This window comes from Pristiophorus japonicus, chromosome 19 (assembly GCF_044704955.1).
Source record: "Pristiophorus japonicus isolate sPriJap1 chromosome 19, sPriJap1.hap1, whole genome shotgun sequence".
In the NCBI taxonomy this organism is placed as follows: Eukaryota; Metazoa; Chordata; class Chondrichthyes; family Pristiophoridae; genus Pristiophorus; species Pristiophorus japonicus.
In genome coordinates this window covers 86,244,330-86,269,711 of record NC_091995.1, presented here as the reverse complement: position 1 = coordinate 86,269,711, position 25,382 = coordinate 86,244,330, and the positions used below count along the sequence as shown (strand labels likewise).

General features: G+C 45.6%; 1 protein-coding gene across 1 annotated transcript; it reads left to right on the top strand.

Moving 5' to 3' along the window:
• The first annotated feature begins 1,787 nt into the window (after positions 1 to 1,787).
• Positions 1,788 to 18,649, top strand: LOC139230281 (galectin-2-like). Its single transcript, XM_070862109.1, has 4 exons — positions 1,788 to 1,835; positions 13,129 to 13,205; positions 14,644 to 14,803; positions 18,503 to 18,649. Exons 1-4 carry the CDS (start codon positions 1,830 to 1,832, stop codon positions 18,647 to 18,649), a joined length of 390 nt encoding a protein of 129 aa, XP_070718210.1. The 5' UTR covers positions 1,788 to 1,829.
• The last annotated feature ends 6,733 nt before the right edge of the window (positions 18,650 to 25,382 follow it).

The following is a 25,382-nucleotide window of genomic DNA, read 5'->3' as shown; positions in this document are numbered from 1 at the left end:
GTCCACCAATTATGTTAACAGTTGAACTGAACGGAATTCCAGTATCCATGGAATTGGACACGAGTGCGAGTCAGTCTATCATGAGCAAAAAGGCCTTCGAGAGGCTGTGGTGCAACCCTGTGAACTTTTATCTTGTGCAGTAACATCCCAAGGCGCTTCACAGGAGTATTATGAGATAAAGCAATTTGACACTGAGCCGCAGAAGTAGAAATTAGCGCAAGTGACCAAATACTTGGTCAACAAGTTATGTTTTGAGGAACGTCTTGAAGGAGGAAAGACAGATAGAGAGGCGGAGAGGTTTAGGGAGAGAGTTCTAGAGCTTGGGGCCTAGACAACAGAAGGCACCGTCGCCGATGGTTGAGCGATTATAATCAGGGATGCACAAGAGGGCAGAATTAGAGGAGCGCAGACATCTCGGGGAGGCTGTGGGGCCGGAGAAGATTACAGAGATAGGGAGGGGTGAGGCCATGGAGGGATTTGAAAAGAAGGATGAGAATTTTGAAATTGAGGTGTTGCGTAACTGGAAGCCAATGCAGGTCAGCGAGCACAGGGTTTGATGGATAAATTGCGCACATTAAAATATACCCTTTCCCACCACACGAGTGCATTTCCCTCTCCTTTTCTAATTCTGTGCATGCAGAGCTTTTGCTTGCGTCCGCCCTTTGTTGTGTATCATGATAACCTTTGTATGTGCAGACACAGGCTTGTACCAACATGGGTGGTGTCATTGATCGGAAACCACATGCAAATATCTCCCAGCCTCACTGACGCAAATAGAAGCGACTTTGGCACTAGCTGCTAGCTACAGCCAACTGGAACTAGTTCTACAAACTTTGGTTAATCTTTACTTATAGTGAGATAATGAAAATGATTGGAGAACAGACTAACAATTTTTTCTAAGTCATTCAAGGGCCAAGGTTCGCTCGTGTCATGCTGAACTCCAGAGCTAGGTGCAGCTTAGTTAAGAAAGGGATGATGTGAAGTTCAGTGATACCAGTGCTCTGAAATGTCAGCAGACTCATTGTCTCCTTTACACCATTCATTCCCCATTAAGAGTCACCAAGGATAAAAGCGAGCAATTGCGTGTCAGCTCAGTGGGCAGCATTCCTGCCTCTCAGTCAGAAGGTTGTGGATTCAAGTCCCACTCCAGTGCATTGCTGAAGGAGTGCTGCACTGTCAGAGGTGCTGTCTTTCGGATGAGATGTTAAACCATGGCACATTCTGCCCTTTCATGTGGATGTAAAAGATACCATAAGACGACTTTGAAGAAGAGCAGAGGAGTTATCCTGACTAGTATTTATCTCTCAATCAACATCATTAAAACAGATGATCTGGTCATTATCACCTTGCTGCTTGTGGGAGCTGGCTGTGCGCAAATTGGTTACAGCATTTCCTACATTACAAAAGTGACTGCACTTCAAAACGTACTTCATTGGCTGTAAAGCCTTTTGGGAGGTCCTGAGCCATGACGCGTTCAGGCACAGGCCAATTTGGCAAACTGGCCTGAAACAGGCCTTAGGCCCTCCCGATTTGCTTGGGCAATGGGTCTAACGCCTGTTTCAAGTGGGCGCCCTGGACGACTACAAGGCAAACTGACCAATATGGTATACAGTGCACTTCCGGCATAGACTGAGCATGTGCCCGTTGCATGCCCTATTGAATCTTTCATTTGCAACTGGACTTAAAACTACAACAAAATCTTGATCAATGATTAATAGCAGTAATCTCCTTCAGCTGGTATATATGTTCTCCTCTCCGTTATGGTCCATCTCTTCCCTGGAGTTCCCCGACACTGCTCAGCTACTCGAGTCCCCGAAAGAGTAACAAAGATGACGGTGAGTAGAATACAGTGCAACTTTCAGGGAGGTTGGCATTTTGTCTTTGTAATTATGAGAGGTGTGGAGGAATGGAGGGACCTTGGAGTGTATGTTCACAGATCCTTAAAGGTAGCAGGGCAGGTCGATGAGGTAGTTAACAAGGCATTTGGAATACTTTCCTTTATTAACCGAGTCATAGAATACAACTGCAGGGAGGTTATGCTTGAACTGTATGCAATACTAGTTAGGCCACAGCTTGAGCACAGCATGCAGTTCTGGTCACCACATTACAGGAAAGATGTGATTGCACTAGAGAGGGTACAGAGGAGATTTACGAGCATGTTGCCTAGACTGGAGAATTTTAGCAATGAGGAAAGATTGGATTGGCTGGGGTTGTTTTTGTTGGAACAGAGCAGACTCATCATTGGCGGTCGCTCGAAGTGAGGATGACTTGCTTCCACACCAAAAAGGGATGAGTTACATAGAAACATAGAAAATAGGTGCAGGAGTAGGCCATTTGGCCCTTCGAGCCTGCACCACCATTCAATAAGATCATGGCTGATCGTTCGCCTAAGTACCCCTTTCCTGCTTTCTCTCCGTACTCCTTGATCCCTTTAGCCGTAAGGGCCATATCTAACTCTCTCTTGAATATATCCAATGAACTGGCAGCAACAACTCTCTGCGACAGGGAATTCCACAGGTTAACAACTCTCTGTGAAGAGTGAAGAAGTTTCTCCTCATCTCAGTCCTAAATGGCTTACCCCTTATCCTTAGACTATATACCCTGGTTCTGGACACCCCCAACATCGGGAACATTCTTCCTGCATCTAACCTGTCCACTCCCGTCAGCATTTTATATGTTTCTATAAGATCCCCTCTCATCCTTCTAAACTCCAGTGAATACATGGCCAGTCGATCCAGTCACTCCTCATATATCAGTCCTGCCATCCCGGGAATCAATCTGGTGAACCTTCGCTGCACTCCCTCAATAGCAAGAACGTCCTTCCTCAGATTAGGAACTGAACTGAACACATTATTCCAGGTGAGGTCTCACCAAGGCCCTGTACAACTGCAGTAAGACCTTCCTATACTCAAAACCGCTAGCTATGAAGGCCAACATACCATTTGCCTTCTTCACCGCCTGCTGTACCTGCATGCCAACTTTCAATGACTGATGGACCATGACTCGTTGCACCTCCCCTTTTCCTAATCTGCTGCCATTCAGATAATATTCTACCTTGGTGTTTTTGCCACCAAAGTGGATAACCTCACATTTATCCACATTATGCTGCATCTGCCATGCATTTGCCCACTCACCTAACCTGTCCAAGTCACCCTGCAGCCTCTTAGCATCCTCCTCACAGCTCACACCACCACCCAGCTTAGTGTCATCTGCAAACTTGGAGATATTACACTCAATTCCTTCATCTAAATCATTAATATATATTGTAAATAGCTGGGGTCCCACTACTGAGCCCTGCGGCACCCCACTAGTCACTTTCTGCGATTCTGTTCACAGCTGTTTCAATGAAGTACCTAATATTCCAGGTGCTGAACTAAATCCTGAAGGGTGGAAGATGCCTGTGCGTGGATTTTTTTAATGTCTGGTGGCCGTTGAACACCAGCCACCACACGGGCGTGACAGAGCTAGGTCTTGGTCCAGTGGCAAGGGTTAACCAAGACTAACTGGAGACCTGCTCTGCTGCATGGGCCTACTGCGCACACACATATCGCAGTGTGGGCTGGCCCGTGCTGCCCCTGGGCCCTCACCTCTTCTGGGCCCCAAACTCACGCCTCTCCTGGGGCTGATCACGTCCCTCTACAAACACTTGCCGCTCCTTGATTGAGCCACTGGGGAATCAAAAGCTGCTGTCCTTTTACATTGGGGCCTGAGCCCGTGGCCTTGTCCCCTCACAGCCCGGCCCAGGGGGAGCCCCAGTGCAGGGCTCAGGGCTCGGGCTCCCCCTCCCCCCCGCCCCCTGGGCAGGGCTCCCATAACAAGAGTATGGATGAGGCTACCAGTGCCACGTGCTAGTCAGAGTAGGAATCGCAGGATAGCACAGATGAATACGTGGTGCAACAGGGAAGGATTCAAATTCTTGGGGCATTGGAACCGGTTCTGGGGGAGGTGGGACCAGTACAAAGCGGACGGTCTGCACCTGGGCAGGACCGGAACGAATGTCCTAGGGGGAATGTTTGCTAGTGCTGTTGGGGAGGAGTTAAACTAATATGGCAGGGGGATGGGAACCAATGCAGGGAGACAGAGGGAAACAAAAAGGAGACAAAAGCAAAAGACAGAAAGGAGATGAGGAAAAGTGGAGGGCAGAGAAACCCAAGACAAAAAAAAAGGGCCACTGCACAGCAAAATTCTAAAAGGACAAAGGGTGTTAAAAAAAACAAGCCTGAAGGCTTTGTGTCTTAATGCAAGGAGTATCCGTAATAAGGTGGATGAATTATCTGTGCAAATAGATGTTAACAAATATGATGTGATTGGGATTACGGAGACGTGGCTCCAGGATGATCAGGGCTGGGAACTCAACATCCAGGGGTATTCAACATTCAGGAAGGATAGAATAAAAGGAAAAGGAGGTGGGGTAGCATTGCTGGTAAAAGAGGAGATTAATGCAATCATTAGAATGGACATTAGCTTGGATGATGTGGAATCTATATGGGTGGAGCTGCAGAACACAAAAGGGCAAAAAACGTTAGTGGGAGTTGTGTACAGACCTCCAAATAGTAGTAGTGATGTTGGGGAGGGCATCAAACAGGAAATTAGGGGTGCATGCAATAAGGGTGCAGCAGTTATAATGGGTGACTTTAATATGCACATGGATTGGGCAAACGAAACTGGAAGCAATACGGTGGAGGAGGATTTCATGGAGTGCATAAGGGATGGTTTTCTAGACCAATATGTCGATGAACCAACCAGGGGGGAGGCCATCTTAGACTGGGTATTGTGTAATGAGAGAGGAATAATTAGCAATCCCGTTGTGCAAGGCCCCTTGGGGAAGAGTGCCCATAATATGGTGGAATTCTGCATTAGGATGGAGAATGAAACAGTTAATTCAGAGACCATGGTCCAGAACTTAAAGAAGGGTAACTTTGAAGGTATGAGGCGTGAATTGGCTAGGATTGATTGGCGAATGATACTTAAGGGGTTGACTGTGGATGGGCAATGGCAGACATTTAGAGACCGCATGGATGAACTACAATAATTGTGCATTCCTGTCTGTCGTAAAAATAAAAAAGAGAAGGTGGCTCAACCGTGGCTATCAAGGGAAATCAGGGATAGTATTAAAGCCAAGGAAGTGGCATACAAATTGGCCAGAAATAGCAGTGAACCCAGAGACTGGGAGAAATTTAGAACTCAGCAGAGGAGGATAAAGGGTTTGATTAGGGCAGGGAAAATGGAGTACGAGAAGAAGCTTGCAGGGAACATTAAGACGGATTGCAAAAGTTTCTATAGATATGTAAAGAGAAAAAGGTTAGTAAAGACAAACGTAGGTCCCCTGCAGTCAGAATCAGGGGAAGTGATAACGGGGAACAAAGAAATGGTGGACAAATTGAACAAGTACTTTGGTTCGGTATTCACTAAGGAGGACACTAACAACCTTCAGGATATAAGAGGGGTCAGAGGGTCTAGTAAGGAGGAGGAACTGAGGGAAATCCTTATTAGTCGGGAAATTGTGTTGGGGAAATTAATGGGATTGAAGGCCGATAAATCCCCAGGGCCTGATGGACTGCATCCCAGAGTACTTAAGGAGGTGGCCTTGGAAATAGCGGATGCATTGACAGTCATTTTCCAACATTCCATTGACTCTGGATCAGTTCCTATCGAGTGGAGGGTAGCCAATGTAACCCCACTTTTTAAAAAAGGAGGGAGAGAGAAAACAGGGAATTATAGACCGGTCAGCCTGACATCGATAGAGGGTAAGATGATGGAATCAATTATTAAGGATGTCATAGCAGCGCATTTGGAAAGAGGTGACATGATAGGTCCAAGTCAGCATGGATTTGTGAAAGGGAAATCATGCTTGACAAATCTTCTAGAATTTTTTGAGGATGTTTCCAGTAGAGTGGACAAGGGAGAACCAGTTGATGTGGTATATTTGGACTTTCAGAAGGCTTTCGACAAGGTCGTACACAAGAGATTAATGTGCAAAGTTAAAGCACATGGGATTGGGGGTAGTGTGCTGACATGGATTGAGAACTGGTTGTCAGACAGGAAGCAAAGAGTAGGAGTAAATGGGTACTTTTCAGAATGGCAGGCAGTGACTAGTGAGGTACCGCAAGGTTCTGTGCTGGGGCCCCAGCTGTTTACACTGTACATTAATGATTTAGACGAGGGGATTAAATGTAGTATCTCCAAATTTGCGGATGACACTAAGTTAGGTGGCAGTGTGAGCTGCGAGGAGGATGCTATGAAGCTGCAGAGCGACTTGGATAGGTTAGGTGAGTGGGCAAATGCATGGCAGATGAAGTATAATGTGGATAAATGTGAGGTTATCCACTTTGGTGGTAAAAACAGAGAGACAGACTATTATCTGAATGGTGACAGATTAGGAAAAGGGGAGGTGCAACGAGACCTGGGTGTCATGGTACATCAGTCATTGAAGGTTGGCAAGCAAGTACAGCAGGCGGTTAAGAAAGCAAATGGCATGTTGGCCTTCATAGCGAGGGGATTTGAGTACAGAGGCAGGGAGGTATTGCTACAGTTGTACAGGGCATTGGTGAGGCCACACCTAGAGTATTGTGTACAGTTTTGGTCTCCTAACTTGCTATTGAGGGAGTGCAGCGAACGTTCACCAGACTGATTCCCGGGATGGCGGGACTGACCTATCAAGAAAGACTGGATCAACTGGGCTTGTATTCACTGGAGTTCAGAAGAATGAGAGGGGACCTCATAGAAACGTTTAAAATTCTGATGGGTTTAGACAGGTTAGATGCAGGAAGAATGTTCCCAATGTTGGGGAAGTCCAGAACCAGGGGTCACAGTCTGAGGATAAGGGGTAAGCCATTTAAGACCGAGATGAGGAAGAACTTCTTCACCCAGAGAGTGGTGAACCTGTGGAATTCTCTACCACAGAAAGTTGTTGAGGCCAATTCACTAAATATATTCAAAAAGGAGTTAGATGTAGTCCTTACTACTAAGGGGATCAAGGTGTATGGTGAGAAAGCAGGAATGGGGTACTGAAGTTGCATGTTCAGCCTCATTGAATGGCGGTGCAGGCTAGAAGGGCCGAATGGCCTACTCCTACACCTATTTTCTATGTTTCTATGTTTCCAGGAGCCTATTCCTGAATAGTATCCAGTGATCGCCGGGGTGGGGGGTGGGGGGGGGTGGGCGGGGGCGGCGGGGAAGAGGAGAAGTGCACACGGGGAAGGCAGGTGACAATAGGAACAGGTTTGATTGAAAAACCTTGGTTGGGCAAGATTCTGTTAATACTCCACCTATCCTCGCTCGGGAAGACTTTCCATTGGGGCAAGGCACTTGGGGAGCATTCTGCTATCAGTGCATTATACACTGCAAAATTTACAGTGAAAAGGAGAGAAAAATCTAGGCTGACACTCCCAGTGCAGTGCTGAGGGAGTGCTGCACTGTTGGAGGTGCCGTCTTTCAGATGAGATGTTAAACCAAGGTCCCGTCTTCTCTCAAGTGGTCAAAAAAGATCCCACGGCACTATTTCGAAGAACAGCAGGGGAGTTATCCCCGGTGTCCTGGCCAATATTTATCCCTCAATCAACATAACAAAAAAAAACAGATTACCTGGTCATTATCATGTTGCTATTTGTGGGAGCTTGCTGCAGCCGCGTTTCCCACATTACAACAGTGACTACACTCCAATCCCTGGTTGGGTCAGGAGAGCAGGCTGAGGGGAGACCATATTGAGGTGTATAATATTATGATGCACCTAGATCGAGTGGATAGGAAGGACCTATTTCCCTTACCAGAGAGGTCAATAACCATGTGGCATAGATTTAAAATAAGTGGTAGAAAGCTTAGAGGGGAGATGATGAAAAAAAATTTACCCAGAGGGCGGTGGGGGTCTGGAACGCACTGCCTGAAAGGGTGGTAGAGGTAGAAACCCTCATCGCATCTAAAAGGTACTCGGATATGCACTTAAAGAGCCGTGAGCTACAGGGCTATGGACCAAGTGCTGAAAGATGGGATTTAGCTGAAATTGGAAGAATTATTGTCTGTTGCCGCCGAGTTTTCTGGGCGGTCTCCCCTCTGAGCGAGTTTGGTGGATGCCTCCCGCCGACGGGGAGGGAAGACCGCTGGGAACCGCCCGCTGACTTGCAATGCGCGTATGTATCCTTCTGCCCGGCGAGCTGCCAGTCTGGTCCGGGCGGTCCTCCGCTCCAGCAGGGGAATAGACCACTGCATAGAGGCAGGTCTAAGCTCAACAGTAAATAAGAAGACCTGCAAAAAAAGGTTAATACACTTCTTTTCTTTATTTTTTTTGCAGTTATTCAGGTGCATGGGGTACTCTGAAGGTTTTCTCGTGTTTATTTTTTAAAATTTTTTGGAAATCTTTAATTTCATCAGTTCCCCCCTTTCTGGGCCCGACTCAATCCTCGGTGGTACTTTGCCGAGAATTGCATTTGCCGCCAAGAATGGGAGCCTCCGACCGCTGCCGCCAAAATTCAGGGCGTAAGACCCTTTTTTGCTGCATTGCGGTCTTTCCAGGACTTTTTCATGAAACTTCTGCCCAAAGTACCGTCAGGATCTCTGCCATCCTTTCGGCGGCACTTGGGCGGAACTTAGCTTTCACCAAGTTCGGGGCCTTAGAATGTTAATAACGAATAATGAGAAGTTGTGTTCATACCGTAGCTGTTTGCACTCTAATGGTAGAATGATTTACATTCTGTGTGCCCAGCAAGGGGTGGAGCTGAACAGACAACACTCAGCTTCACACTTTTTCATTTAAGATCGTAACTCCATCTGGTGCTTCAGCAAACCAATGAGTAACACCCAGAGTGAGGGAGGGGTCAGGGCACACTATGGCTTTTCTTCCCTCTCCCTTTGTGTGGCAGTCTGAGGCAGTGAGACACAGATGGATCTCACTCTCTCAAGTCTGTCAGACATACAGACAGAGGGACACCAGACTGAAGAATGAACACATAGAGCTTGCAATATAGAGGCACCAGTTAGTTCAGGGACAGCTAACTTGTGAGTGACAGCGCCACCTAGGGTGAGAAGTGCTGGGAGTTGAATGTATCGTGGTATCAACTTGAGGAGGCTCTCCATGTTTCTCTGGAAGATCGCTGCAGCCGACCGAATTCCAAACGGGCATCTGTTGTAGATAAACAGTCCCTTGTGCGTGTTGATGCAGATGAGGCCCTTCGAAGACTCCTCCAGCTCCTGCGTCATGTAGGCCGAAGTCAGGTCGAGCTTGGTGCCAGCGTCGCAAATAGGTCATCTGCCTTAGGTAGCAGGTATTGGTCCTGTAGCGGGAAACGATTAATAGTTACTTTATAATCATCGCAAATCCTGACCGTGCCATCACTTTTGAATACTGGAACAATCGGGCTGGCCCACTCGCTGAATTCCACTGGGGAGATGATGCCCTCCAGTTGCAGCCTGTCCAGCTCGATTTCCACTCTCTCCCTCATCATGTGAGGTACCGCTCGCGCCTTGTGGTGAATAGGTTGTGCCTCTGGGACCAAGTGGATCTGCACCTTTGCCCCGGAAAAGTTTCCAATGCCTGGCTCAAAAAGGGAAGGAAATTTGTTCAGAACCTGGGTACATGAGGCCTCATCGACATGTGATAGCGCTCGGATGTCATCCCAGTTCCAGCGGATTTTGCCCAGCCAGCTCCTTCCAAGCAGTGTGGGGCCATCGCCCGGGACAATCCAGAGTGGCAGTTCATGCACCGTGCCTTCGTAGGTGACCTTGACCATGGCGCTGCCCAGGAGAGTGATAGGCTCTTTGGTGTACGTTCTCAGTTTCGTGTGGATGAGGCTCAGGGCTGGTCTGAATGCCTTGTTGCACCATAGTCTCTCAAACATCTTTTTACTCATGATGGATTGGCTAGCGCCAGTGTCCAGTTCCATGGCTACGGGTAAGCCATTCAATTTTACGTTTAGCATTATAGGTGGACATTTCATCGAAAATGTGTGCACCCCGTGTACTTCAGCATCTGCCTCCTCTCTCTGAGGCTCGAAATTGCTTTGATCCACCATGGACCGATCTTCCTCTGCCACGTGGTGGTTAGCAGGTTTTGCAGAGCTTGCAGCTCGTTTGCAAGCATTATAGGTGGACATTTCATCAAAAATGTGTGCACCCCGTGTACTTCAGCATCTGCCCCATTGTTCCACAGCAACATACCCTTTGAAGCGGCATGAATAGGCTGAATGGAAGCCTCCGCAACGCCAACAAGGTGTGAATTGCTTTGCATTCTTCCTTTGTTGGGGACTCTGAGTCATCTGGGTCACCTGAGGTCTGCTGACAGTTGCAAACTCATGGGTTCTGCCCTGTACATTTCTGCTCGCAAACACAGTTCCAGTTAATTTATAAACATTGCTAGCACTTGTGTGCTGAGAGATTTGTTTGGTGTTATCACTGGTGGACATAAACGCCTGAGCTATCGAAATGGTCTTACTGAGGGTCGGTGTCTCTACAGTCAAAAGTTTTCGTAAGATGGTCTCGTGGCCAATGCCCAGTACAAAAAAGTCTCTGAGCATTTTCTCCGGGTAGCCATCAAACTCACATTGTCCTGCAAGTCGCCTTAGCTCGGCGACGTAGCTCACCACTTCCTGACCTTCAGATCGTTGGCACTTGTAGAACCGATACCTCGCCATCAGCACGCTCTCCCTCGGGTTAAGATGCTCCCGAACCAGGGTACACAGCTCCTCATACGACTTATCTGTGAGTTTCACTGGAGCCAGTAGATTCTTCATGAGGCTGTAGGTCGGTGTCCCGCAAACTGTGAGGAGGACCGCTCTCCTTTTTGCAGCACTTCCTTCTCCATCCAGCTCATTGGCTACAAAGTACTGGTCTAGCCGTTCGACATAGACTTCCCAGTCCTCACCCTCCGAGAACTTCTCCAGGATGCCCAGTTTGCTGCATCTTTACGTTGGATTCATATTCTCGTCGCCAGTTATTGTGTTCCTAACATAGATGAGGCTGCACACAGGGAGGTGAAAGTAACAGTGACCTCAGTCTTTAATAAGACACTCCAGAGCGAGGAAGAGGCCTTAGGGGCCGGCTTATATACAGTGCTCCCAAGGGATGCTGGGATCCCTTGGGACTTCAGGGAATGAGCTCCCTGGTGGTGGAACATGGGAGTGCATGCTTTACAGATACACAATAGACTGAGACTCGCTGGGAAAATGGTTTTGAGTGAAATTTATGGAATGAAATTTAGGTAGGGTCCTGAATCCACGGGGTCTCCAGCCCTTTTTTAGCTTCATACGTCTGTGGCCCCACACCCGGAGTACTTGGCTGGATAACTTCCCTCACTACAAATGCCACCATATTGCTAGATTTTGTGCCCTAGCTCTGGAGTGAGACTTCAACCTAAAACCTTCCGACAACAACCATTTGCATTTATATAGCACCTTTAATGTAGTAAAATGTCCCAAGGCGCTTGTCGGGTCCTGAATCCACTGGGTCTCCAGCCCTTTTTTAGCTTCATACATCTGTGACCCCACACCCGGAGTACTTGGCTGGATAACTTCCCTCACTACAAATGCCACCATATTGCTAGATTTTGTGCCCTAGCTCTGGAGTGAGACTTCAACCTAAAAACTTCCGACAACAGCCATTTGCATTTATATAGCATCTTTAATGTAGTAAAATGTCCCAAGGCGCTTCACAAGAGAGAAAATTTGACACCGAGCTACATAAAGAGATGTTAGGTGACCAAAAGCTATGTCAAAGAGGTAGGTTTTAAGGAGCGTCTTCAAGGAGGAAAGGTAGGGTACAATAGGGGATACTCAAGAGGGCAAAATTAGAGGCTGAGAGACTAGATTATTGTTAATATTTTATTTTTATTGGATTTATTCAGCGTTAAACACATTTAAAACATCGTGATCATTCCTTCATACCATGCAATCACTCCTTTATCAGCCTTTAGTGGCAGAAGTTAAAATAATCAGTAAAGACGTTAATAACACTCATTATATTCTATTATACTATACACTCATTCCGTTACCATTTATTAGTATCAGAAATTAAAGTTCAATTCGTCTCCCATGACACAGAGGAAAGATTGCTACCCCTTAAAAGCCTTCGGCTACTGAAAGAAGAGCTGTCACCATCAGCCCTCTTAAATATCGAGGGTGAAGAATCAAACTTTCATGTCCCTTTTTGTGAACTTCGTTTAGATGTTCGTGACTTTTTAAAATTCCTTCCTTCGGTGTGGGCGTCGCGGGCAAAGCCAGCATTTATTGCCCATCCTTAATTGTCCTTGAAAAGGAGATGGTGAGCCACCTACTTGAACCGCTGCAGTCCATGGGTGAAGGTATTCCCACAGTGCTGTTAGGGATGGAGTTCCAGGGTTTTCACCCAGCGACGATGAAGGAACAGCGATATATTTCCAAGGCAGGATGGGGTGTAACCTGAAGGGGAACTTGCGGGTGGTGGCGTTCCCATATGACTGCTGCCCTTGTCCTTCTAGGTGGTAGAGGTCGCGGGTTTGGGAGGTGCTGCCGAAGAAGCCTTGGCTAGTTGCTGCAGTGCATCTTGTAGATGGTACATGCTTTAGACATGGTGCGCTGGTGGGGGAGGGAGTGAATGTTGAAGGTGGGATGGGGTGCCGATCAAGTGGGCTGTTCTCTCCTGGATGGTGTCAAGCTTCTTGAGCTCGTAATGATCGTGACTGTGGTTTTACATGTATACACTCGTGAGTGTGCATACATGCACCTACGAGGATATGTGTGTATGTGCGCGTCCGTGTACTCGGGGAAATAGTTGTGCAAATCCATCCCTATTCACAAGTAAAATTCTGTGTGGTTTTATATCATTCAGGATTTTGTAATGTGTTTGCTTCATGAGTTCTTTGCTTAAGAATTCATAGCAACACATTGCTATTAAGAACTAGTTGGTTTATTAACAACCGTTTAACAATCAAACTATACCTTACCAGTTCATCCACTAGGCTCACAACTGCATACCTCATCGTGGATGACCTAGATCCAACTGACTGGGGTTTTATTGAGTCTTGTGAACATCATGTGACTGGCTAAGCCACTCACAACGCAGCAGCTCTACAAACTTGTGAGCATACTCACAACAGGTTTCTTTTAAAAGAGAGAAAATATTGTATTGTATTAATATTATTTTCTTTCCAATATCAAAAAACAGTTTGAAGTGCATAACATGGATATGACGCACGGAGACACTCTGAAGATTAAAGGGAGGATTGCAGATAATTGTTCCAGGTAAGATTAACGTTTACTTTCCCCCCACCTCCGTTTCTTAACCGAATGCCGGATAAGGAGAAATTTCTTCACTGAGAGGGTAAACAAAGAAAATTGCCGTTTCAGTATTAAGGCTCAACGGGGTTCATTTTCCACTTAGTCACTTGAGATGTAACCTGACGGATCAGATCGTTTGCTCGTTCTGGATCCCGCCTGAGATTCCTCATATTTGAATCAACGGAACATAGGAATAGGAGTTGGATATTCAGCCTCTCAAGCCTGTTCCGCCATTCAATGAGATCATGGCTGATCTGCGATCTAACTCCATATACCCACCTTTGCCCTACATCTCTTAATACCTTTAGTAAACAAAAAGCTATCAAGCTCCGATTTAAAATTAACAATTGATCTAGCATCAATTGCCGTTTGCGGAAGAGATTCCCAAACTCCTACCACCCTTTGTATGTAGAAGTTTGTCCTAATTTCACTCCTCTGGCTCTAATTTCACACTATGCCCCCTAGTCCTAAAATTCCCAAAAGTTGAAATAGTTTCTCTCTATCTGTTCCTATGACAATTTTGATCAGATTGCCCCTTATCCTTCCAACTTCTAGGGAATACACCCTAATTTGTGCAGTCTTTCCTCGTTACTTAACCCTGGAAGTCCAGGCATCATTCTGGTAAACCTACGCTGCACTCCCTCCAAGGCCAATCCACCATTTTAGTGGGGAGTAACTCACAATACAGTATGTAGGAACTAATGATAATTAAAGGGACTGTTTCATTTACCTTGAGAATAAAAATGGATGTTGCCAGAACTGGAGAATTTTAACTATGAGGAAAGATGGGATAGGCTGAGGTTGTTTTCTTTAGACCAGAGGAGGCTGAGGGGAAACTTGATTGAGGAGTATAAAACTATGAGGGACATAGATAGAGTGGATAGGAAGGACTTAGTTTCCACAGTAGAGAGGTCAATAACTGGAGGCAAAGATTTAAAGTAATTGTTAGGAGGTTTAGAGGGGAGTCGAGTAGAATTTAGTTCATCCAGAGGGTGGTTGATGTGTGGAACTCACTGCCTGAAAGGGTGGTAGAGGCAGAAACCCTCACCGCATTTAAAAAGTACTTGGATGTGCACTTGAAGCGGCGTATCCTGCAGAGCTGCGGACTAAGAGCTGGAAAGTCGGTTTAGGCTGGGTGGTTCTTTATCGGCCGGTGCAGACATGATGGGCCGAATGGCCTCCTTCTGTGCCATAAATTTCTATGACTCTACGATTCTATGCTATGATTCTGGGAGGTACAGCATGGAGTCTATCACTGTACTCACAGATACCAACCTTGCTTACTGTTCTTCTGTGAATGAGCCACAGACACGCACCCGTCACAGAAAGGCACGGCATATTTCCAGGTTGACTGAAACCCGTGGTGCAGACAGCTGATTCTCTGCTTTCTTTCTGGCTACAGATTTGCAGTGAATCTGGGGAGCTGCGCGGACCACATCGCCCTGCACTTCAACCCTCGTTTCGACGACGTCACGATCGTCTGCAACTCCATGTGCAATGGTAGCTGGGAGAGCGAGCAGAGAGACTCCAACTTCCCCTTCAGCAAGGGGGTGGAGGTCAAGGTAAGGCAGGGTGGGGGAGGGACGGGACGGGGCGGCTGGGCTGCACATCACTCTGTGAGGTAACCTCGCCGCCCTTTGAAGATAGTGAAAGGATCAAACTGTAACACCTGTTGGAAATAGCCAAATTTAAGACTATCTCTGGTTGGTCACTTTAATAATCAGGATCAACTGTAAACCAATCTCGTGGATATATCTGGTGGATGTGTTTAATCAGAGTTTAAGACGGAATATAATACATTAGTTTTACAGCAAAAACATACGACCGTAGCACGTAGTTAATACCGATCCGATCGGACAAACAGCTGGCACACGTCAGCAGTTCTCTGGCTTGCAGTCTCTTTCCCTTTGTCCAGAGCATCCTTCGGTAAAGCATAAGATCACCCGAAGAGTGTTAGACCAGCTCAACCTCTGTTTCACTTTCCTCTCACACTATTTGTGTTGAACAGATCTCTAAGTGTTACTTTTATTCTCTTTTTACGGGTGGGCCTGACCTGGGATATTGATGACACCTTTTGACCCATTGAGGTTCCCTAAAAACTTGCTATCCAATAAGGCTTCTAGCCCTTTGTCTCGATTCTTGTTTCAAGAACCCGCACTAAAGATGTCTTACGATTTTGGCCACATGTCTTGTTTATTCTTCCCAAGGTTTCTTTGATTTCAAATTCGTATCTTACATCTTTCGTCCGTATCCTGCCTTTGATGCCATGAGGCCAAACCAGAAAACTGCTCGCTTCAGAGTGTTACCTCCTTTATGACGTTGCAAATGTTTATCACATTGTCTTAAAGATACATAAACAAAGTTGAAGTCTTAACGTGAAAACAACAGATTACAGCTGTCATAGTGCAGAATCTCAGCAGGGTACCAAAACATAAGCATTTCTAAGCATCTAATACCTTTCTGAGGAGACATTTTGGCTCCAGTTCAAAACAACGATTTAAATACAATATCCTTCGTATTAGTTTTAGACAATTTGAACCCCTGATTTCTAACACCTCCAATCCCTCCAAGTCTGATCTCACAGTTTGCAGATGTAGGGCCAGGCATACATCAAAAAATTGTCAGTATATATTACAGCTAATAGGAGGATAGTGTACTGTACTGTGTTAAAACACTCATTTTCCATGTCTGGTTTTCTATCTCCCTGGTTCTTTACATCGCTGTTATTGGTCTGTATTTCAAAACAAGAAGGTTAATTCTAATATCAATGTTCAGAGTGTCTGCTGACACCGCTGTGTGAGCAATGAGTTGGAGGCGGGGCGAGGCTCGCAGCAGTCTATTTTATAGCAAAAAGAGTGTATCTAAACTGCACACTACAGCAAACAGTCTACAGAGTCTATTTAAACAGAGTCTACGTGAACTACAGCAAACAGTTTACAGAGTCTATTTAAACAGAGTCTCAGTGAACTATAGCAAACAGAACTCATGGCTGAAACTAGGTGTGATTGACAGGGGAAATTACCCAATCATATCCATTCTGGCCAGGAATAGAGGTGTCATATGCAGCCATGTTTGTTGGCTCATTCACTGCCCCCAACTCTGTCACAGTGAATGAGCCAACATGCTATATGCTATATATTCACATATATATATAGGTACTGGCAATTCAACCTACGGGCCCAAAGTATCACATTACACACTTCACCATTTGGGAGCTAGACAGCATAAATTAGGCAGGGTGGTCACGAATGGATAGGCTGAAGTTTAAACCCCTCTTAACTGTTACATTATATTCAGAGCATCCACACGTTACACAGGTAGGGTTGTGTAATGTATGCACCTGTGAGTATGCTCACAGGTACACCAGTATTCATGACTACTAGACCTGAGGAACTGGCAGTGGGACGGTGGAATTATGGCTACTTCTATTTTCAACCTTGGCAAGATCTACATGAAGGGAGGGAGAGACAAACGGCAAACTCTTGATTTGAGCCAGCCAGGCTAAGAAATACTTTCCAGAAAACAACCAGGTCCTTAAATTTAAATAACAGTCTGCTAAATTCAAAAAGAGCTGACAAACACTTCTTACAAGATTTTTGTACTTCAACTGAATGGCTTTACGGACTTGGCTTAGAAACAACTAAAATCTGTCTGACTTAGATTAAAATTACTAGGGCACAGTTTAAATTGAATGAAGCTGGTTTTTAATCCCTTATGTTTCATAATGATCAATAAGCCAATACTGCACTAAATCTGTGGAGCTGTTGCATTGTGAGTGGCTTAGCCAGTCACGTGATGTTCGCAGGACTCAAAAAAAAACGTCAATTGAGTTCAGGTTCTCCACGATGAGGCGTGCGGTTGTGAACCTGGTGGATGAATTGGTCGTGTTCAGTTTGATTGTTGAACCTTTGCTAATAAACCAGCTAGTACTTTACAGCAAATATGTAGCTATGAATTCTTGAGCAAAGAACCCGTGAAGCAAATATATTGCAGGTTGCCAATCCTGTAGGATTGCCCCGGGGGTCTCCAGGAATTAAAGATTAATCTCCAGAACACTTCTGCGAGCAACACCGGGGAGAAAAATCATCGGGGCGTTAAGAAAAAAATGTTTTATTTAAATTTTAATTTTGTTGATGTTGTAAAGCATAATGGATCTGCTTGTCAAGATTCATCCAATTGGGTAATGAAAAGTCCATTCACTTTCCAATTGGTTGGGAACGCGGAGAGCCACAAGGTTAGACATTTCAGGCAACCAATGGCGGGAGTGTGGGGGCGGGGCCATGGGAGGCAGGATGGTCATGTGATGAAACCTCCAGGAATACTGCCAACCAGATGTTGGCAACCCAATTACATTGGGCTGCCAAGAGAGACAACACAAGGCCCCCAAGTTGGTAAAATCAGCTGGTTTGACAGAATTGTTGCCCATGCTGCAATGTGAATTCACTCTATCGACTTACCGCAGGCCGAAGGATATGGCTCTTTGGTGCATTCACAGAAGCAGGCAGTAAGCCCAGTCTGATTTCTCAGTCTCGATGTATAAGAACATAAGAATTAGGAGCAGGAGTAGGCTATACTGCCCCTCGAGCCTGCTCCACCATTCAATAAGATCATGGCTGATCTTCAACACTTTCCCACCCGATTTCCATATTCCTTGGTTCCCCTGGAGTCCAAAAATCCATCAATCTCAGCTTTGAATATACTCAACGACTGAGCATTCACAGCCCGCTAGGGTAGAGAATTCACAATGATTCACAACCCTCTGAGTGAAGAAATTCCTCCTCATCTCAGTCTTAAAAGGCCGAGCCGTTATCATGAGACTATGCCCCCTAGTTCTAGACTCTTCAGCCAGGGAAATCAACCTCTCAGCATCTACCCTGTCAATCCCCCACAGAATCTGTATGTTTCAATTGCATCACCTCTCATTCTTCTAAACTCCAAAGAGTACAGGCCAATCTATTCAATCTCTCCTCATAGGCCATCCCTGTCATCCCAGGAATCAATCGAGTAAACCTTCGTTGTACCACCTCTAAAGCAAGTATATCCTTCCTTAGGTACGGAGACCAAAACTGTGCACAGTACTCCAGGAGTGGTCTCACCAAAACTCTGTACAATTGTAGCAAGACTTCCTTACTCTTGTATTCCAATCCCTTTGCAATAAAGGTCAACGCGTCATTTGCCTTCCTAATTGCTTGCTGTACCTGCATGCTAACTCTCTATGTTTTCTCTCCTTTCTGTTTTTTTTTGCTTCTTTATTTCCACAGATACAGATCACTTTCAAGGGAGAAAACTTTGAGATCAAACTCCCAAACGGTCACGTGATAGTTTTCCCCAACAGACTGGCACTGGGCAAAATCACCTACCTGGGTGTGGACGAAAACTTCAAAATGGTCTCCTTCAAGTTCGGTTGAAATGCTTGAGCCAACATAAAAAAAAATCCACGGGTGCTCGAAATCTGAGGAAAGCAGAAAAATGCCGGAGACTTGCAGCAGGTCTGTCAGCTGTCTGAAGGAAGAAAAATCGGTTCAAGTGGAACCTGCAATTGAACCTGGCGGGTTGGAATTGGGTGGTGCAATTGTTTAAAGGCTGATCTTTCACCTCTGGCGTTCTGGATTCAAATCCACTCTAGGTTAATTGGGTGAAGGTCTGCCCTTAATGCAGACTGGCAGACTTCCATGTGACAATAATCTGGGTGCTCTTAATTCAGTTCTTAGTCAGCTTGGGCCTGTAAGCATAAAATTATCTCTGATGCACCAATTGTTACTGTCCCTTGGACAGGCCTAAGGACGGTCAGTGTGGACAATATAAAAAGTGCCACATTACTGCAGCCAGAAGCATCATTCTGAGGTTGGGGCTGAGTACAGGGAGCTTTATTTAACATCTAGCTGTGGTATACCTGACCTGGGACTGGGATGCACTGCCTGAAATGGAAAGGGTTCCTATTATCCAGCACAGGGACCAGTACCTGTGGATTCATGCTACAGAGGTCCCTTGAGGAAGCTTTACCAACCTGGCTGTGTCTGTTCTGATCAAGGAGTTTGACCCAACCTGCCTTTCTCTTCTGACTGACCTGTGCATTTCCTGTATTTTCTGTATTCAAAGAAACAACAGCTCATGTGAATCATTCATAAATAAAGCCTTTTCTGTGACTCTGACCAGTTTACTGATGATTCTTGCATTATTATAAATTAACAGAATTGCAATTGGTCACTCGTTTTCCCAATCTGTCAAGAGAGGGGAGTGATATATCAGATAATATGGAGTGTGGTATATCAGATATTATGGAGTGTGGTATATCAGATAATATGGGGTGTGGTATGTCAGATAATATGGGGTGTGGTATATCAGATAATATAGGGTGCAATACATCAGATAATATGGGGTGTGGTATATCAGCTAATATACGGTGTGGTATATCAGAATATAAGGTGTAGTATATCAGATAATATGGGGTGCGGTATATCTAATATAGGATGTGTATATCAGATAATATAGGGTGCGGTATATCAGATAATATGGGGTGCAGTAAATTATTCAATGTGATTGGAAAGCATTGAATGTGGTATTTCAGAAACTGCTAGACAAATGGTGCAATATATCAGTGTTACAGTGTGTGGTGTGGGGTATATCAGAGAGTTACAGTGAGGGCTGTGGGGTAATTCAGTAAGTTACAGGGGTGTGGTATATCAGAGAATTATAATTATGACTGAGGTATATCAGGCGCACAACAAGGGCTTGTCATCACTGTCAGAAGTGGCTCAACCATGTCTGGAATTTCCATTGCTCCTTCTCCAGAGCCACATTTATCTACTATTCCAAGTTAGTCTTGGAGGGTAAGATAAAGCCACAACACAGAGACCCTTGCCATCAAATTTTCTCCCTTGCCCTCCCGAGTCAATCCACCTCCCTGCTGCTCACTCAGGCTGAACCAAACTGTGTGCACCCACAGTGTCCTGTCCAATCAAGAATTCGGCATCAAAGCCTGCTGTATCCATCACTGCCTCCTCAGCATCGCCTGCCTCAGCCTTTAGCTCATTCACAACACCGTCAAAACCCTTCCCAACACTTCCATTACCTTGGAACTCAATTTCTCTATTACTCTCCTCATTGAACTCCACCCTCACCAAAATTCATCCTGTCCCACATCAAGTTCCTTTCACCTATCATTCATCTTCGCGCTGACCTATACTGGCTCTCTGTCCTCCAGTGCATCACATTTAAAATCACCATCTTCAAATCATTCCCCCCATTCTACCTTAGCAACCTCCTCCTGCCTACATCCCCTTCCCTTCACTCCACTATTGGTGACAAAGTCTTCAGCCATTTTAGCCACACTCTCCGAAGCTCTGCCCCTTAAAATCCTCCGCCTCCGAAAATATAAAAACCTAACTCTTAGTATCCATTCCTCTGTGAGCCACCTCTCTACATTTAAAAAAAGACCTGCATTATCTCGCACCTTTCACGACCATCAAAGATGTGAGAGATGGTACAGCCAATGAAGTACCTTTGAAGTGCAGTCACTGTTGTAATGTAGGAAACGTGGCAGCCAATTTGCGCACAGCAAGCTCCCACAAACAGCAACGTGATAATGACCAGATAATCTGTTTTAGTGATATTGGTTGAGGGCTAAATATTGGCCCAGGATTCCGGGGAGAACTCACCTGCTCTTCTTCGAAATAGTGCCGTGGGATCTTTTACGTCCACCTGAGAGAGCAGACGTGGCTTCAGTTTAACGTCTCATCCGAAAGGTGTCACCTCCGACAGTGCAGCACTCCCTCAGTACGACACTTGAGTATCAGCCTAGATGTTGTGCTACAAGTCTCCGGAGTGGGACTTGAACCCACAACCTTCTGACTCAGAGGCGAGGGTGTGACCTACAGCTAACAGCGAAGGTATTATACAAGTGCAAGTTTTTATTAGGATGTAATGTTATGGTATATCAGAGAGAGCTATAGCAAATATATAGCTCATCAGGAAACCTAATAATCAGGAATCAAGGGTTAATGTAGTTATCATAGAATTATAGAAAAATTACAACACAGAAGCAAGCCATTCAACCCATTGTGCCCATGCTAGTCAAAAAAGTGTTACCCAGCCTAATCCCACCTTTCAGCACTAGATCCGTAGCCCTGTAGATTACAGCTCTTTAAGTGCACAGCCAAGTACTTTTTAAATGTGATGATGTTTTCTGCCACTACCACCCTCTCAGGCAGTGAGTTCCATACCCCCACCACCCTCTGGGTGAAATTATTTTTCCTCATCTCCCTTCTAATCCTTCCAACCGCTACTTTAAATCTATGCCCTCTGGTTATTGACTTCTTTGTTAAGGGAAATAAGTCCTTCCTATCCACTCCAGCTGGGCCCCTCATAATTTTATACACCTCAATTATATCACCCCTCAGCCTCCGCTGTTCCAAGGAAAATAACCCCAGCCTATCCAAGCTTTCCTCATAGCTAAAATTTTCCAGTCCTGGCAACATCCTCGTAAATCTCGTCTGCACCGTCTCTGGTGTAATCACATCTTTCGTATAATGTGGTGACCACAACTGCATGCAGTACTCAAGCTGTGGCCTAACTCGCGTTGTATATAGTTCTAGCATAACTTCTCTGCTCTTATATTCTATGCCTCTGCTCATCAAGGAAATCATTCCGTATTCCTTTTTAACTACCTTGTTGACCTGTCCAGCTACATTTAAGGATCTGTAGACATACACTTCAAGGTCCCTCTGTTCCTCCACACCTTTTAGTATCCTCCCATTTATTGTGTATTGCCTTGCCTTGTTGCCCCTCCCCAAATGCATTACTTCACACTTATCCGGACTGAATTCTATTTGCCACTTTCCTCCACACTGTCAACTACAAGGCCAATTTTTGTATCATCTGCAAATTTCTTTATCATGCTCCCTGCAGTGAAGTCTAAATCATTAATATATGCTACAAAAAGCAAGGGACCTAGTACTGAGACCTGTGCAACCCCATTGGAAATAGCCTTTCAGTCGCAAAAACACCCGTCAACCATTACCCTTTGCTTCCTTGCCACTGAGCCAATTTTGGATCCAATTTGCCACTCTCCCCTGGATCCCGTTGGCTTTTACTGTTTTGATCAGCCTGCAATGTGGGACCTTGTCAAAAGCCTTGATAAAATCCATGTAGACTACATCAAACGCACTGCCCTCATCGACCCTCCTTGTTACCTCCTCAAATTATTAAATCAAGTTAGTCAGGCACGACCTTCCCTTAACAAATCCAGGCTGACTGTCCTTGATTAATCTGTGTCTTTCTAAATGAAGGTTTACACTGTTCCTCAGAATTCATTCCAATAATTAGTTCAATCGAGGTTAAACTAACTCGCCTGCAATTATTCAGTTTATCCCTTCCTCCCTTTTTAAACAATGGTACAACGTTAGCAGTTCTCCAATCCTCTGGAACCACTCCTGTTGTCAGGGAGGTTTGGAAAATGATGGTCAGAGCCTCCGCAATGTCCTCCCTTGCTGCTTTTAATAGCCTAGGATATATTTCATCTGGTCCTGGTGATTTGTCGACTTTCAAAGATGCTAAACCCCTTAATACTGCCCCTCTTACTATGTTTATCCCATCCAATATTTCATTCTCTTCCTCCTTAACTTCAACGTCGGCATCATCCCCCTCTTTTGTGAAGTTAGCAGCAAAGTATTCATTAAGTACATGACCCACATCCTCCACCTTCACACATAGGTTACCATTTTGGTCCTTAATCGAGTAGTGGAAGACGGCGCTTCAAACGAGCCGATCCACATATGGAGCTGGCAAAATGCTTAATAAAAAAGATAAAGGTCGAGAAGCGAAGAGGTTTACGGAGGGAATTCCAGAGCTTAGGGCCTAGCTAGCTGAAGGCATAGCCACCAATGATTGAGCCATTATAATCAGGGATGTTCAAGAGGCTAAAATTGGTGGAGCGCAGAGATCTCGGGGGGTTGTGGGGCTGGAGGAGAGAGGGGGCGAGGCCCTGGAGGGATTTGAACACAAGGAGGAGAATTTTAAAATTGAGGTGTTGCCTGACCGGGAGCCAATGTAGGTCGGTGAGCGCAGGGGCAATGGATGAGCAGGACTTGCTGTGAGTTAGAATACACGTGACAACGGGGATCGAGTTTCAGCCTAATGTCAAATATGCGAATGACTCACATCTGAATGAGCCACTCAGATGATTCAGAGGTAAAGTCACTCTCTCATCGACCAAAAAGGACCGAGGTTCAATCTCTGGTTTGTGCTGAGTTACCTGACCCTAGTCAGGGCATTGATAAAGGTACAGCTATTGCTCAGCACCCATAAAAATGTTTTAAAGAAAAGGATACGCTTATTTGCACTAGCAAAATGCTCTGATTGGCTCTCCGTGATCACATGACCTGATTGCTGATTGGTCCCATTGGAGGATAAGACACACCCAGCAGTTTCCCTGGAATGTGTAATTCGAGCCATTCTGACTGTCGACTCCAGACAGGATAGAGCTCCCTCCTCCCCGCCCAAGTTCCTGCCCCATCCCCCAGACCAAGTTCCTGACACACCCAGGATGTTCCTGACCGCCCCAGCCCAATTCCTGCCCCATACCCACCTCAGGGGGCAGTGGTGCGAATGCATAGGCGTAGGGGCAGATTCCAGGGTGGGCAGGCGCAGAGGGACGTTCAAAACACGAGTGCAAAAAAAAAGGCTACTCATGACCTCAGGGCACCCCGAGGCTTTAACAGCCAATGAAGCACTTTTTGAAGTGATGTCAATGTTGTAATGTAGACAACGCGCCACAATAACACCAACTATTTGTATTTATATAGCGCCTTTAACATAGTGAAACGTCCCATGGCGCTTCACAGGAGTATTATGAGATAAAACAATTTAACACTGAGCCGCAAAAACTTGGTCAACAAAGTATGTTTTAAAGAGAGTCGTGAAGGAGGAAAGAGGTAGAGAGGCGGAGAGGCTTAGGCAGGGAGTTCCAGAGCTTGGGGCCTGGCCTAGGCTATAGAAGGTACGATCACCAATGGTTGAGTAATTATAATCAGGGATTCTCAAGAGCGCAGAATTAGAGGAGCGCAGATGTCTCGGGGGGCGGGTGGTGTTGGTGTTGGAGGAGATTACAGAGATAGGGAGGGGCGTGGCCATGGATGGATTTAAAATCGAGGCGTTGCATAACCGGAAGCCAATGCAGGTCAGTGAGCACAGGGGGTGATGGGTAAATTGCGCTCAATAAAAATATACCTTTTCCACCACACGAGTGCATTTCCCTCTCCTTTTCTAATTCTGTGCATGCAGAGCTTTTGCTTGCATCCACCCTTTGTTGTGTATCATGATAACCTTTTTATGTGCAATCACAGGCTTGTACCAACATAGGTGGTGTCATTGATCGGAAGCCACATGCAAATATCTCCCATCCTCACTGGGGCAAACAGAAAGGACTTTGGCACCAGCTGTCAGCCAGTGCCAGGTGGAACTAGTTCTGCAAACTTTGGTTAATCTTTATCTGTACTGAGATGATGAAAACGATTGGAGAACAGACTATCAATTCTTCCTATGTCATTCAAGGGCCAAGGTTCGCTAGTGTCATGCTGATCTCCAGGGCTAGGTGCAGCTAAGTTAAGAAAGGGTTGATGTGAAGTTCAATGATACCAGTGCTCTGAAATCTCAGCAGATTCATTGTCTCCTTTACACCAATCATTCACCATTAAGAGTAAGCAGGGATAAAAGCGAGCCATTGAGTGTCCGCCACGGATCAGTGAGTAGCACTCTTGCCTCTCAGTCAGAAGGTTGTGGGTTCAAGTCCCACTCCAGTGCATTGCTGTCTTTTGGATGAGATGTTAAACCATGGCATATTCTGCCCTCTCATGTGGACGTAAAAGATCCCATAACATGATTTCGAAGAAGAGCAAGGGAGTTATCTCTCCTGTCCTGACCAGTATTCATCCCCAATCAACAGCATTAAAACAGATTAGCTGGTCATTATCACGTTGCTGCTTGTGGGAGCTTGCTGTGCGCAAATTGGCTACAACCTTTCCTACATTACAACAGTGACAGTACTTCATTGGCTGTAAAGTCTTTTGAGAGGTCCTGAGGCCGTGAAAGATGTTACATAAATCCAAGTCTTTCTCTTTTTTCTGGGATGGCAGTTCCTTTAAG